Raw genomic sequence first — 14,377 nt, forward strand, 5'->3', positions numbered from 1 at the left:
CGTGGCCACGAATTGAACCTGGCGGCCCACGTGACCTCATCTGTCCCCCGTGCCCCTCCCCTCGCGTCGAGGGCAGCACCGTGACCCCCCCCCCATCCGACGCACGTCCCCCCTCCCACCCCGCGCCCCCCCCTCTCGCCCCCCCCTCTCGCCCCCCCCTCTCGCCCCCCCCTCTCGCCCCCCCCTCTCGCCCCCCCCTCTCGCCCCCCCCCTCTCTCCTATTCAACCTCCTATTCCCCCATTCCCACCAGCGCCCCCCCCCTCTTACACCCTCCCACCCACGACCCCACCCACGTCCCCCCCGCACCCACCCCCCCGGACCCCCCCCGCATCCCAGGTCACATGGGTTTCACGGCGTCTTCATACCCTGCCCTCCTCCACTCGTTCCCCACCCCTGCCTCACGTCACGTGACTGCGAGCCCCCCCTCCTTCGCCGCCCCTCACCCTGCCCCCACCCCACCCAAGCCGCTCCGCGTCACGTGACTTCCCCCCCCCTCCTGCCCCCGGTTACGGGGCTCGAGCTGCGTCTCCCCACCCCCCTCCTCATGGAGTGTCACGTGACCCACCGTTTAAGATCACGTGACAACCCCTGTCAGACACCCCGCCCCCTTCGACCGCTGTCACGTGACCGTCGCGTCCCCCCCCCGGACCCTCCCCTTGCGGACCCCCCCCCCTCGAGTCACGTGAGTGTCGTGCGGGTCCCCCCCCCTCTTTTTCGAATGGCGCTGAGCAAGTGAAGCAATCGCCACCGTCTGCCGATTCAATTCATTCCCCCCCCCTCCTCTCTTCACACACACGAATGGCCACTAAAGTCGCCACGATGCTTGCCGCTGCTGCTGCCCCCGCAACGGCGCCCAGCCGGGTGAGAGGCGACGGAGACGAGCGAAGGAGCTGCGCCGGCGACAGCGGCGAGCAGCCGGCGGCGGCGGCTGCGGCCTCTACCCGGGAAGGAGGCGCGACCCCGGGCAGGGCTGCTCAGGCGAGGCCGCAGGCTGCAGGAGGAGCCGCAGGCCGCGCCCTGGGAAACCCGTGGGGCGAGACGCGTACGTCCTTTGCTGCTGTTGCTGCTGCTTGTTCCTGTTGCCCTTCCCCTCCTCCTCCCACCGTCTCCTTCCCACCGTCTCCTTCTTCACGGCGTTGACGTTAAACACGGCGGTTACTTTCAGTGTGGCGCGTGCGAATTGTTTGGGTTTTACCGCCGAGATAACCACTTTGAGCCCGTGACTTCTAGCAAGTAAGATATTACAGCGCTGTAGCACAAGCGTGGACAGGTGGGAAGGCTTGCGATCTGTTGACGAGGCAGTGCAATGTGAACACGTGGATTGGAGAGTACAAGAACCGCCATTCGCCACGAAGTGGCGGTGACATTACCACGGCGCTCGTGCCAGGCTAGGTGCACGTTAAGGCCACTTGAAGGGTCGAACGCCCGCTGGCAAAGAGGTCACGTGACAGACCCTGCAGGTGCCATGGGTCGACTGGCTGATGCACCACCTGTGCCCCCTACTGTGCCAGGCTGGGTGCAGGAGGTCACGGGACAGACCCTGCAGGTGCCATGGGTTGACTGGCTGGTGCACCACCTGTGCCCCCTACTGTGCCAGGCTGGGTGCAGGAGGTCACGGGACAGACCCTGCAGGTGCAATGGGTCGACTGGCTGATGCACCACCTGTGCCCCCTACTGTGCCAGGCTAGGTGCAGGAGGTCACGTGACAGACCCAGCAGGTGCCATGGGGTCGACTGGCAGATGCACCACCTGTGCCCCCTACTGTGCCAGGCTAGGTGCAGGAGGTCACGTGACAGACCCTGCAGGTGCCATGGCTCGACTGGCTGATGCACCACCTGTGCCTCCTACTGTGCCAGGCTAGGTGCAGGAGGTCACGCGACAGACCCAGCAGGTGTCATGGGGCCGACTGGCAGATGCACCACCTGTGCCCCCTACTGTGCCAGGCTAGGTGCAGGAGGTCACGTGACAGACCCTGCAGGTGCCATGGCTCGACTGGCTGATACACCACCTGTGCCTCCTACTGTGCCAGGCTAGGTGCAGGAGGTCACGCGACAGACCCTGCAGGTGCCATGGGGTAGACTGAGACGACTGGCCGATGCACCGCCTGTGCCCCCCTACTGTGCCACCTTGCTGCATGTTAGCCACACACACGCACCGTGATAGGCCGCGTGTCACGAGAAGTGTTTGACGGTGAGCGCAACAACAATAATAGTTAAAATAACGATGACATTTATAACGCGCCAGATGTTGCAGACAAGTCAACACCTCGGACAAAGTCAACAACTGGGACGAGTCCACACCTCGGGAGGCGGTGGAGCCAAGCCTCAGGGCTGCTCGCGAAGCTTGGCCCAGAGGCACAGAGAGAGGCCTTTCAGACGCTTGTTGAAAGAAGTCCGACTGTATTTGATGTTGCGGATAGCGAGCTGCAAACGGTATAGTGTATAGTGTAGTGTATAGTGGTGCAGTGTAGTGTGTAGTGTATAGTAATGTATAGTATACTAGTTTACTGTGTAGTTTGTAGTGTATAGAGTAGTATATAGTGGTGTAGTAGTGTATAGTAATCTATAGTATACTAGTGTATAATAGTGTATATTGGTATAGTGTGTAGTGTATACTAGTGTATAGAAGTGCAGTATATAGTAGTGTGTAGTGTATAATAGTGTATAGTAGTGCAGTGTGTAATGGTGTATAGTGTAGTGTATAGTGATGTGAGGCTTTGACAGTTCAAAACCTTTTGGTGTCCCAAAGCAGATGCTGGAGTGACGCTGCTGCTGTGTAGGGGTTATATGCCCTGAGCCTTCAGTACAAGGCGAGAGTAGTGGGGCGAGGTGTGATGGTGGGGGAACCTGTGGTCTAGGGAGGCGCGATGACAAAGGAAAAATGAACCTCCGATTAGCACGGTGGGGCTACGTACGGTGCGAAAGAAGTGCACCGCACACGCGTGCCAGGAAAGGGTCGTCATGATGCGCGGCAGAGCCTTGAGAGATGGCCGACTGAGAAGTGCCTGACGTGTTGTGTGTGTCTATCATCAGGTGGTCGTGTAGTGCTTATTCACACCACCACCACCACCATCATTCTCATGCACAGTAACATCTGCTGGTTATAACATTATAAGTGCTCTATAGAGAGCACTTTGTTTCCGCTTCTCTCTCCAGCAATCTATAATAAGGCCACAAAAAGGAGGGGATGCTTCCGCAAACAAAGTGTGCGGCAGCGTTGTTGATTTGTTGTGCCTGCGCCGGATTGCGCCCTGCCTCGTTAGGTCTCGGGTAGCGAAGGAGGTCCTTGCTGCACGGGTCAGGTTGTTGTAGGCTGCTGCTGTTGGTGGTGGTGGCTACGTGGCATGCAACAGATGGGACAAAAAAAACCCCCACAATCGTTGTCCTGTACTTTATATGTTCCTAGGTTCATGCCCCCCCTCCCGCACACCACCTTCACCACACACCGCATTGAGCAGCGTGGTGAAGTATGGTCGAATGGCGATGGCATTTTCCAGCAGCGGATTCACACGAGTACTGTATGTGTACTGGACAAAATGGGTTAGATCGAGTGATCATTAAATGCGTGGTTAAACCCGCCACCACCCGACACAGCCAATTTGTAAGGTTTGTCATGTAAACAAAAGTTGCCAATTCGTTACTCCAGTAACTAATTGTGTGTTGGAGTAAACTCCATTGTGGATAACATTTGTCGCGAAAGCCTACGTGTGAAGATGAATGTTCACATGCACAAGTACTGAAAACTGTGTTTCTGTCAACCGATGCATGTGTGATACCGCTGCATTTCTATTTTTATAATGCTTTTCAGTGTGTGTACAATGCGTGTATGCGCTCCAAAACATTCGCCAGTGAGCAAATGTTCCCACCCTTATCAGTGAAAGCGGCGTGATTCCATGAATGGGTTAAATATAAACTGTGCAAGTTGGGTGCGTTCCCATGCTCCTCCTGCATCAGGTGCCCTGGCATGGCCCTGGCACGGCCCTGGCACGCTGGTTGGTGCACACGCCAGCACCGTTGATCGGTCCACAGATTGCCAGAGTCATCAATTTTGCCTTTGTGCGATGCGTGTTAATAGCCAACAGTGAAATTAAGTCCATACTACTAGAATTTTTTTTGGGTTAGGTCGCGTAAATATAAATGTGTCGTTAAACCCACCACCACCCGACATGCCAATTAGTAAGGTTTGTACGTAAACAGAACATGCCAAATAATAAAAAGATCACGACATTTCGATCGCAACACAAGCAATCGTCATCAGGTTGAAAAATAGCGAGAGAGCTGCTGAGGCAGGATGTTATAAAGGTTTGAGATGGGTGTAGCCCAAGGGTCATAAACCAAGTGGGCGGGGCTAGTGAAGAAATTTGCATGTAAATGTAAGATCGGAGAGCTGGGCGAAACGTCGTGATTTTTTTTTTCTTCTATCTACGTGGCTTTACCGAAAGACCCAAAGAATATGAATTCCTGCAGTCAAGAAAGCTTTAAGTCAACATTTATAATCTGAGTACGACATTTCACCATTCTCAGATTGTAAATGTTGTGGATTTGCTCTTCAACACACCAGTGTGCTGTACTAGTATCGAATTGGCATGTTCTGTTTACTTGACAAACATTACTAATTGGCTGTGTCGGGTGGTTGCGGGTTTAAAAGACACATTTATATTTACGCGATTTTCTGTTCCATCAAAGCTGTCCAATGAATGGCAGGTTAATAGAAACCAATTTAAAAGAAAGTTATTATCCAGTAGCAGAGGAAACAAGAGGTCTCAGTGTTTCAGCTGACAGGCTTCTTCTGAAGGAGGCAGCATCTTGCACGTAGATGCTTTGGTGTTTTTCTTTCCCAATTTTAATAAATGTTTTACCTCGTATGTACGTATGTATGTTGAACTTCTTTCGTGCCGTACATATCCAACCGTGCTTATGCACATTGCGTCATCGCCGTTACATTGCTGGAAATTATTTTGCATCGTGCGTAGCCAACCGTGCTTAGGCACATTGCCTCATGGCCGTTCGGTCTCTGGAACTTTTCGCACTGTACTTAGCCAACGGTGGCACATTGCCTCATGGCCGTTACATCGCCGGAACTTCTTTCGCACCATACGTAGCCAACCGTGCTTAGGCACATTGCGCCATCGCCGCTACGTCTCCGGAACTTTTCGCACCGTACGTAGCCAACGGTGGCACATTGCCTCATGGCCGTTAGGTCTCCGGAACTTCTTTCGCACCGTACGTAGCCAACCGTGCTTAGGCACATTGCGTCATCGCCATTACCAGATCAGATATCCATGTCTCGCAGAGCAGGGCGAGACCCTTCGTGGTAAACAGATGCCTTCAAGGGCGCTTGGTTCCACACAGAACTTCTTTCGCACCGGATGTAGCCAACCGTGCTAATCTGCCACTGAGGGTAACGTTCGTGACATGGCAGTCAAACTGATACTTTGGTTTGTGGAGGTGGAATGTAGCCATGTTCAGTGGAGAATAAAACGTCACGTGATTTTGCGTTGTTGTTTTGCAATCGTTGGTGACTGGGCTAAGAGCATCAACTCTCTACACTTAAGAGCCCATTTGAATGACAAGCGGCTTGCCTGGGTTTGAACTCAGGTTCTCAGCAGTGCTTTCTCGGCACTCTTGAGCCACGAGGTCACCTCCACCGTGGTGGTTTCACATACTCGTGTGCACCTCTTCTGAATGTACATAATTGTTAGGAATCAATCATTGATAACCCCTTCCCGTTCCGAGACGTCTGCAAGTTGCAGGGTGTCCCGTTCACCGCTGAATCTTGGAACGCTCGAGCAGGTCGGCGTTAATTTTACTTATAAAGACAATCGTACTCGCCGTAGAGAACCATAGCGACGCGACCGCTCTCCACGACAGCTGGCGCCAAACTGTGCCACACGCCCTCCCGCGTGGCCTCGTGGGGAGCCAAACTAAAATAAAAAATGTTTTATCGGTATGTCTTCAGGTTGGACGACGTGCTGATAAAGTTTCTACAGTTTTTCTTCCGATTTCGTTTGGATGACGCATACATACGGATACGTCATCAGAACGGAATTAGAAGAAAAATTGATGACGTACCTACGTACATCATCATGACGTACACACATACGTCATTGGAATGGGAAAGTGTTAATATGTATCAATGCACAGGCTATAGGAGCACACTGTACTTCTGGGAAATGGGGGTGTACAGGCTGCAGCATGGAAATGATGCCGGAGAGATTTAGAATGTATCCTGGGAACGTCAGCATTTGTGATGACAAAAAACAAAGATCCCCCGTTTAGCCTCAACAGACTTTAGGGGCTAATGCTGTTATCTAGCACCTATGAAGGTCAGCACGGCACACGAGGGGGTGGGTGGCCAGCACCACGCCCGGCCGACTTTTTCTCCCCACTAGCGACGTTTACACACCGCACCAGGTTCTCATTTGAGGCCGAGTCGACCTAGGGGAGGACCAGGACCTGTTCAGATAATCGTCGCCGATGGTGTTGGCCGTGAGCGGGAATCGCACTCGGGTCATAGCCAGATTCGTAGCGTGGCGCGCTAACCGCGGCACCACCGCTCCCCTCTGTGGTGACAAAACACACTCGTACACGTGTGACCTGACACGCTCGTACACGTGTGACCTGTCACTCTCGTACACGTGTGTGCTGACACGCTCGTACACGTGTGTGCTGACACGCTCGTACACGTGTGACCTGTCACTCTCGTACACGTGTGACCTGACACGCTCGTACACGTGTGTGCTGACACGCTTGTACACGTGTGTGCTGACACGCTCGTACACGTGTGACCTGTCACTCTCGTACACGTGTGACCTGTCACTCTCGTACACGTGTGACCTGTCACTCTCGTACACGTGTGCCCTGTCACGCTCGTACACGTGTGACTAGACGATTGGACATGTGGCTGTCTGTAGGGGGAGGGGTGGTGGGGGTCTACATGGCCGACTGTTGGTTCGATTTGGTGGGGGGGGGGGGTTGCCAGACCAGAGAGGTAGAGAACTGCTGCTAAAATGTAAACGTTGTACTTGTTATTTTGTTTCCCCTCCCCAGTCGTGTGGCAGCTGTCCCGTACTCAATCTTGTGACGTTGTCCGCCGACGTCTCGACCGTAGTAATGCAGCGTGCGCTCTCTGTTCTCTCTCAAGATGTCAGCTGTGTGCTTACCCCCCTGCCTCCATTCAAACCTCTTCAAGGTCGGTCAATTCGTAACCTCTCGCCACGCAATCTGCCCTTTCGCGAATCGCCGGTCGCGTTCGCCTGGCGTATCGATGATTCTGGATACTTCCTGCTCGGTAGCTGGACAAACCAGCTCCGCCAAACCACCAACACTTCCTCTAAATGTCTGTGCCATCTCCCCCGCCTATTATACATGCCTCTAACCCCCCCCCGCATTCATTCGAACCTGTAAATCACGGAAGGGAATTCGTCGCTCTCCCTGTCTTTGCCGTTACGCCCGCGGTACGTGTTGCAGCCCTTTTGGTTTCTTCGCTCATTTTCAGAGGGGGGGTGGTCCACTTTCACCGATAAGACATCATATCAGTCTGTGTGAGGGCCACCATACATTTTAAACCATTGGGGGTTTGGACATCAGCACGATGATGATGATGAAGTGTTTCCACGTTTGTGTATTGTCAGGGGCCGCAGGTCAGGGGCCGCGCTAAAGGCCCCCAGGGGCCTGCCAGTGGCTCGCGGGCCTTGCAATTAAGTACACGCGTGCCGTGGGGGCTTTTTAGACCATAATTTGCTGTTGCTTGTCAGCGTGGATTGGTGAAGGCGGGGAGCTTAGATGCGGGAACATACAAGCACCATACAACAGTGGTTTTCGCTGCATCCTACCCTCTGTCTCCCATAATGTAGCACTGCAGCAACCTGTTCTGTGTGGTGTGGTGATCGCCCATCCAAGCACTGTCCATGCTCAACCCAGTGTAGCTGCTGAGATCATGCACTCTGGTGGATTTGATTTCTGTGCCTACTAGGTCCAAACTTTTTATTTGTTGGTATGCATCTTTGCTTTAAGGCTGTAAACTTCAGGCTATACGTTAAAGTGACCTTGGACTGACAAGGTGAGGGCACGATATTAACTCCCTCCCCTGGTATGCAGGAGGTCGTGGGTTTCATTCCGACCCTGACGCCTGCTGTATATTTTGAGTTTGCATCTCTCTCTCTCCGTGGTTGCGTGGTGTTTTCTCCAGGTCCTCCGGTTTTTCCCTCCGCTTTTAGAAACATGCGCTTCACGTATTTGGCTGCTATACATTTCCACGTGACAATAAGCCACTTCGTTGGGCTATTATTTGTGATAACCAGGTCACTTCTGAAAAAGAGCTACATAGCTCAGTGGGCCTTATCCGGTAAGATAAAAAAATCGTTTTTAGTTTACTTTTAGGTACCGCTTTGTATTTCTGTCACGGTCTCCCGAGCGTAGACCCAAGGCTCCAAAACACCAGCGGGGCGAGCAACAATCTCCGTAGGCTATCCCTCGCAATCGAGGAAGCTTGTCTTCCACGGATAAGTTGGGTTATCTGTGGGTCCGAAGGCTGTCGGAGCTGAGGGACTGCTCATTGAGCACTGGCTAATGGAGGACCGTCTATAAAATATTAAGCGTCAGTTCCATTTTTTCACGTGGCTTGCTAAAAGTTTTGACGATTGCGAGCAGCAAGCGGCACTTTTGAAGGTACAATTGATGAGCGTCGGAACGTTTCTGCATTTGAGGAAGGTTAGGCAAACTTGGGTAAAGAGAGCGGCAATTCCAAAGTCAAGTGGTGCGAGGAAGGAGGGATGGAGGGGAAGTATTTTGACCAGCATGAGCACACGGTTGGCTACGTACGGTGCGAAAAGAAGTTCAACACACAGTTGATCATCGATTACACTATGGAACACAATTTTTGTTCCTGATAAATTCAAGGAGAACATGGGAGCGTACTCGGAGGAGCAAAGCGAGCGATTCCACCAGGATGTACTGGACTTTGAACGCCGCTACCAAGGACAGTGTAACGAGAACATGATGGGAGACTACATTTGGGGGCTGATTCGTGAAAGTGATTTACAGTTTCATCTTAAATCTTGAAAAACTACTCACTTCTCGATCTTTTGTAGTCATTTTTGTATTACTTTAGTAGAAATACATGTTAATTTTGATTCATATATTGTTTTTTTCTGACTTTACGTGAACGAAAATGCACAAATTCGCCCGTTTTCTCATTTAAAATAGGTAAATTTCAAAATATCACTGTCCTGGTCACAAAAGCAAAGTTTGTGGGAAATAATAGCCATTTTCTGTACATTTTAGGCATAAGCAATTTAGAACTAACACTTACTACCCAGGAATTAAAAAATAATAAAAAAAATTGTTACACAGTGTTATCCGGCGCCTTCCAACATTATCCGGCGGTTCCGGGCAAAACCGCTCCAAAGGCTGTAACCAGTCCGGCGATTGTCAAACATATCTCTTGTTGTGTTGAAACAAGAGCGTAGTAGTCTAACATACATAACCCCATGCCTCGTAAACACATTTAAAACACTGACAAAAGCATACACAGCACCTAAAAAGATATTGTTATGCAAGAATGTGCAAAAATAAGCTATTTTAAATAATGTTGATGTTGCGATCATCCGGCGTTTTTGAAAATCCGGCACCCCCCGAAGCCACCGGATACTCGATGATCGGTTCTACATAAATTGTGGTGGTTAAACACAGTGTGATAATCTTTACTCTACATACGTGGATCGTGGTGGTTAAACACAGCGTGATGATCTTACTCTACGTACATCGTGGTGGTTAAACACAGCGTGATGATCTTACTCTACATACATACATCGTGGTGGTTAAACACAGCGTGATGATCTTACTCTACATACGCACATCGTGGTGGTTAAACACAGCGTGATGATCTTACTCTACATACGCACATCGTGGTGGTTAAACACAGCGTGATGATCTTACTCTACATACGCACATTGTGGTGGTTAAACACAGCGTGATGATCTTACTCTACATACATTCACACATCGTGGTGGTTAAACACAGCGTGATGATCTTACTCTACATGCACACATCGTGGTGGTTAAACACAGCGTGATGATCTTGCTCTACATACATACACACATCGTGGTGGTTAAACACAGCGTGATGATCTTACTCTACATACACACATCGTGGTGATTAAACACAGCGTGATGATCTTACTCTAAATACATCGTGGTGATTAAACACAGCGTGATGATCTTACTCTACATATGCACACCGTGGTGGTTAAACACAGCGTGATGATCTTACTCTACATTCACACATCGTGGTGGTTAAACACAGCGTGATGATCTTACTCTACATACGCACATCGTGGTGGTTAAACACAGCGTGATGATCTTACTCTACATACGCACATTGTGGTGGTTAAACACAGCGTGATGATCTTACTCTACATACATTCACACATCGTGGTGGTTAAACACAGCGTGATGATCTTACTCTACATACACACATCGTGGTGGTTAAACACAGCGTGATGATCTTACTCTACATACATACACACATCGTGGTGGTTAAACACAGCGTGATGATCTTACTCTACATTCGCACATCGTGGTGGTTAAACACAGCGTGATGATCTTGCTCTACATACATACACACATCGTGGTGGTTAAACACAGCGTGATGATTTTACTCTACATACACACATCGTGGTGGTTAAACACAGCGTGATGATCTTACTCTACATACGCACATCGTGGTGGTTAAACACAGCGTGATGATCTTACTCTACATACGCACATCGTGGTGGTTAAACACAGTGTGATGATCTTGCTCTACATACATACACACATCGTGGTGGTTAAACACAGCGTGATGATCTTACTCTACATACATTCACACATCGTGGTGGTTAAACACAGCGTGATGATCTTACTCTACATACACACATCGTGGTGGTTAAACACAGCGTGATGATCTTACTCTACATACGCACATCGTGGTGGTTAAACACAGCGTGACGATCTTACTCTCTACGTATGTACGTACGTACTTCGTGGTGGTTAAAACACAGTGTGGATGAGGCAGTCTTGAAGACTCGAGTCCTCAACTGTGGCTGGAGGAATTAAAGTGGTGACGTTTTAAAGTGGCCAAGTTTAACCCTGACAAAGCTTTTAAAGAGTTTTGTGACAAACGACTGCGAGTTGCGGACCACCACAGCGACCCTCGGTTCAATTCCTGAACTCCCGCCACCTGTGTGGATCAGGTTTTGCGAGTGTAGTTTTTAGGTTCAGTCGCACGTCGGAACAAACGACATTTAATTTTCCATAATAGAGGTTACTCCTTTTGGGTTGGATCGCGTAAGTATAAATGTGTGTCATTAAACCCGCCACCACCTGACACGGCCAATTGGTAAGGCTTGTCGCGTAAACAAAACGTGCCAATTCGTTACTAGTACGCACACACCAGTTGTATGTTGGAGAGTTAAACCCACTGCAACATTTACGATTCAAGTGCCGTGACGTTTCGCCGGTAATTACAACAGCCAGCATCATCAGGCGACAGCCAGACCAGAAAAAACGTCTCGTGGATAATATTGGTCGCGAACGCTCTGCGTGTTAGACTAACATGTCATTGGTTGTCCGTCTAGCTGGAGGGCTTATTGGTACAGACCGCTGGCGTTGACCATGATATTGTTTTTAACAATGCCATGCGATATCGGTTTTTGGCATTCTACTATCATAATGTCCGTTTCCCATGAATGGTTTACAATAAACCCTTATTAATTAGACACAAAGGCAGCTCTGGCCTTGACGAATTATTCATTATTCCGAATTCTGTACAATGGTAACGCCAGCTGCACGTTCCATGTTTGTACCGCTTATACACTGTAATGTCCAAGTCAACAAACTTTGCGGCCTTGATCATCTTCTGTATCTTTTTCGAGCTGCTCGGATCCTCCAAAGGTTAAGGCTACGCTCCCTAATCTTCCCCCGGCGTTTGATTTCACGTCAAACTCTTCACACACCATACACATTGACCCACACACCCTGCATCGATTTTATCCAAAACTGTGAATTTGTCTCGCAGACAAAGGGATTTAGACTTCGGTCCCTTTCTGTTACTTCTCGATGTTGGTGTAGACGACATTTCTGAGAGGGTTGGCTTGCACGGAGTGCACAAACGAGATGAGGTCCACTGACGCTCGCCACGCGTGCCGCCATCAGACCGAGTCGTCATTTTGGTCGTGGCGCGTGGCGTCGCTCCACGCGCCATGCCAAAATTGGACCATTCGGTACGGCGATTCGGCTCGTGGCGAATTACCAATACACCGTGTTTCTGCCAAAAGCACAGCCGTGCCGAATTATCCCCAGTTAAGAATGATCAAACACCGAAATAACGAAGTTATACTGTAACTGTACGTTACGTCGTTATTTAATTTGCTTTGAATTTCCTTTGCCGCGCTCATGTACCTCCAGCACTTTGGCGACGTATGGAGCGAAAGAAGTTCGACACGCATACGAATCAAGGTTACTCAGGAGTTCTTGAAGTGCATTTCGCTTGGCACAAACCTGTCACGTGTCTTTATCATTGCAAGTTTGCACACTATGATGTTTTTGGCATGTACCACTGTCAGCAAATGACAATAATGTTTTCACTGCCATGGGGATCAATTAATATGGAGAAACAAAGTTTAGCAGAGCAGTAATTTAATGGGTACTATAAATATTTATTTACAACATAAATGATTGTTTTCTTTTACAATCATTATTTCGTCAGGAAATTAAGATATTTAAACCTGTTGAATATGGAGTGGTAATCTCGGCGCGATGATATTTTCAAAGCGGACGATGCGCTTATCGCGGCGCTGATATCGTAGACACGGCCGAGCCTTTGTGACGATGCATCGAGTCATTCCGAGCTGGGACAATTCGATGATATAATTAAGGACCAAAAAAAATGCGGCAACTTGTAATCACCTGTTTTATTTTGCCCGTGGGTCGATTACTCGGAGCCCCTTGTGCTGCACGTAGCCAACCGTGCTAATCGCAGGCGAAGTACAACAAACTAAATAGAAAAATAAGCTCCCAAGAAATTAATTTTCAACCTGGATTTAATCGTGCATAGCTCCAGTGGCTTCCTAATGTCAAAAGGAAGAGCGTTCCAGACGGCCGCATTGGCGCATTTGTAACTGCGGCGGTGCAGTGACCGCCTTTGTTCGATGGTCAGCCAGAATCCGCTGCTGCGGGGATAACCGGGGACAGGGGTTTTGTGTTGAGTTATGGGACTGATAGTCCCTGGAGTAATCTGTGACAGGAAAACCTTGCCCAACGGCAGCTTTATCGACCACGTGTTTCGACTATACACGGTGTACCTCGTGATGTCTGTTTTCCCCGAACACGGAGGGTGATGTTCTGGCTCTACGCTGTTTGACGCTTCTCATCTCCGCGTTGGAAAGTAGTGCCGTGAGAGCGCTGGATCTGTCGGAAGATGTGTGAACGAATCGACTGTGAGAACGATTTGTTTGTCGTTTGTGTTTTTGTGCGTGCGTGTGTTTTGACGTGGCGTTGTAACGAGACGCTGCTCCGACACACGCGGCAGCGGCACGACAACGCAAAATATTCGCGCACATTGTCGCGTGCGTCCGGCCGTCCACTCGTTGAGGACGCTCGTCATGCGGACGCCCACAATGGCGAATGGTTCAAGTGACAGTGTTAGGGGCCAGCAGCAGGCTGGCAATTCATTGTTAGGGGCCAGCAGCAGGCTGGCAATTCAGTGTTAGGGGCCAACGTCGGACTGGCAATTCAGTGTTAGGGGCCAGCAGCAGGCTGGCAATTCAGTGTTAGGGGCAAGCGATGGGCATTGGTGCCATGGTGCGGGGAGAGTGATGCAGATAGGGTCTTGTGTTGAGGTGAAGAAAAGCGAAGGCACACACCACACACACGCGAGCAATGGAGAGCGACCCGGCATCCTTTAGCACAATGGCAGAGCTCGTGTAGTATTAGTTCAACAAGGGGAGGAGGGGGCGGTGATTTTGGACCCAGGAAAGCGACCCGTTGTGTTTCCCAAGAGGTCACCGTATTTGTCGAGCGCGGTTTTGCCCAACGCGGCATTTTCCAGGAACGTAACCGGCATGTTGGGCGAGCTCTCTAGCGACACGCGCATCGCATCGCGCGTGCGTTAGAATCGAACACTATTTACGGCATATGAAAATTACACGCGCGCACATGATACACTTTTTCCTTGCTGTGGTTTTTCCCACCTGATGATGATTGCTTGTGTTGCAATCGAAACGTCGTGATTTATTTTATTTTCTACCCACGTGACTTTACCGAAAGAACCAGAGTATGGATCCCTGCAGTCACGAAAACTTCAAATCTAGAATGATACATTTGTTGTTACGTTGAGG

At 50.1% G+C, this 14,377-nt stretch overlaps 1 protein-coding gene across 1 annotated transcript in view; it reads left to right on the forward strand.

Annotated features, from left to right (window-relative positions):
* The first annotated feature begins 713 nt into the window (after positions 1–713).
* The window catches only part of LARP1 (La ribonucleoprotein 1, translational regulator), a 53,432-nt gene continuing 39,768 nt past the window's right edge, over positions 714–14,377 (forward strand). Inside the window, exon 1 of the mRNA XM_078881089.1 lies at positions 714–1,043. Within this exon, the coding sequence (XP_078737215.1) occupies positions 800–1,043 (244 nt within the window). The 5' untranslated portion in view covers positions 714–799. The remainder of the gene's footprint in view (positions 1,044–14,377) is intronic.

The sequence above is a fragment of the Lampetra fluviatilis genome, chromosome 60, assembly GCF_964198595.1.
Source record: "Lampetra fluviatilis chromosome 60, kcLamFluv1.1, whole genome shotgun sequence".
Taxonomy (NCBI): domain Eukaryota; kingdom Metazoa; phylum Chordata; class Hyperoartia; order Petromyzontiformes; family Petromyzontidae; genus Lampetra; species Lampetra fluviatilis.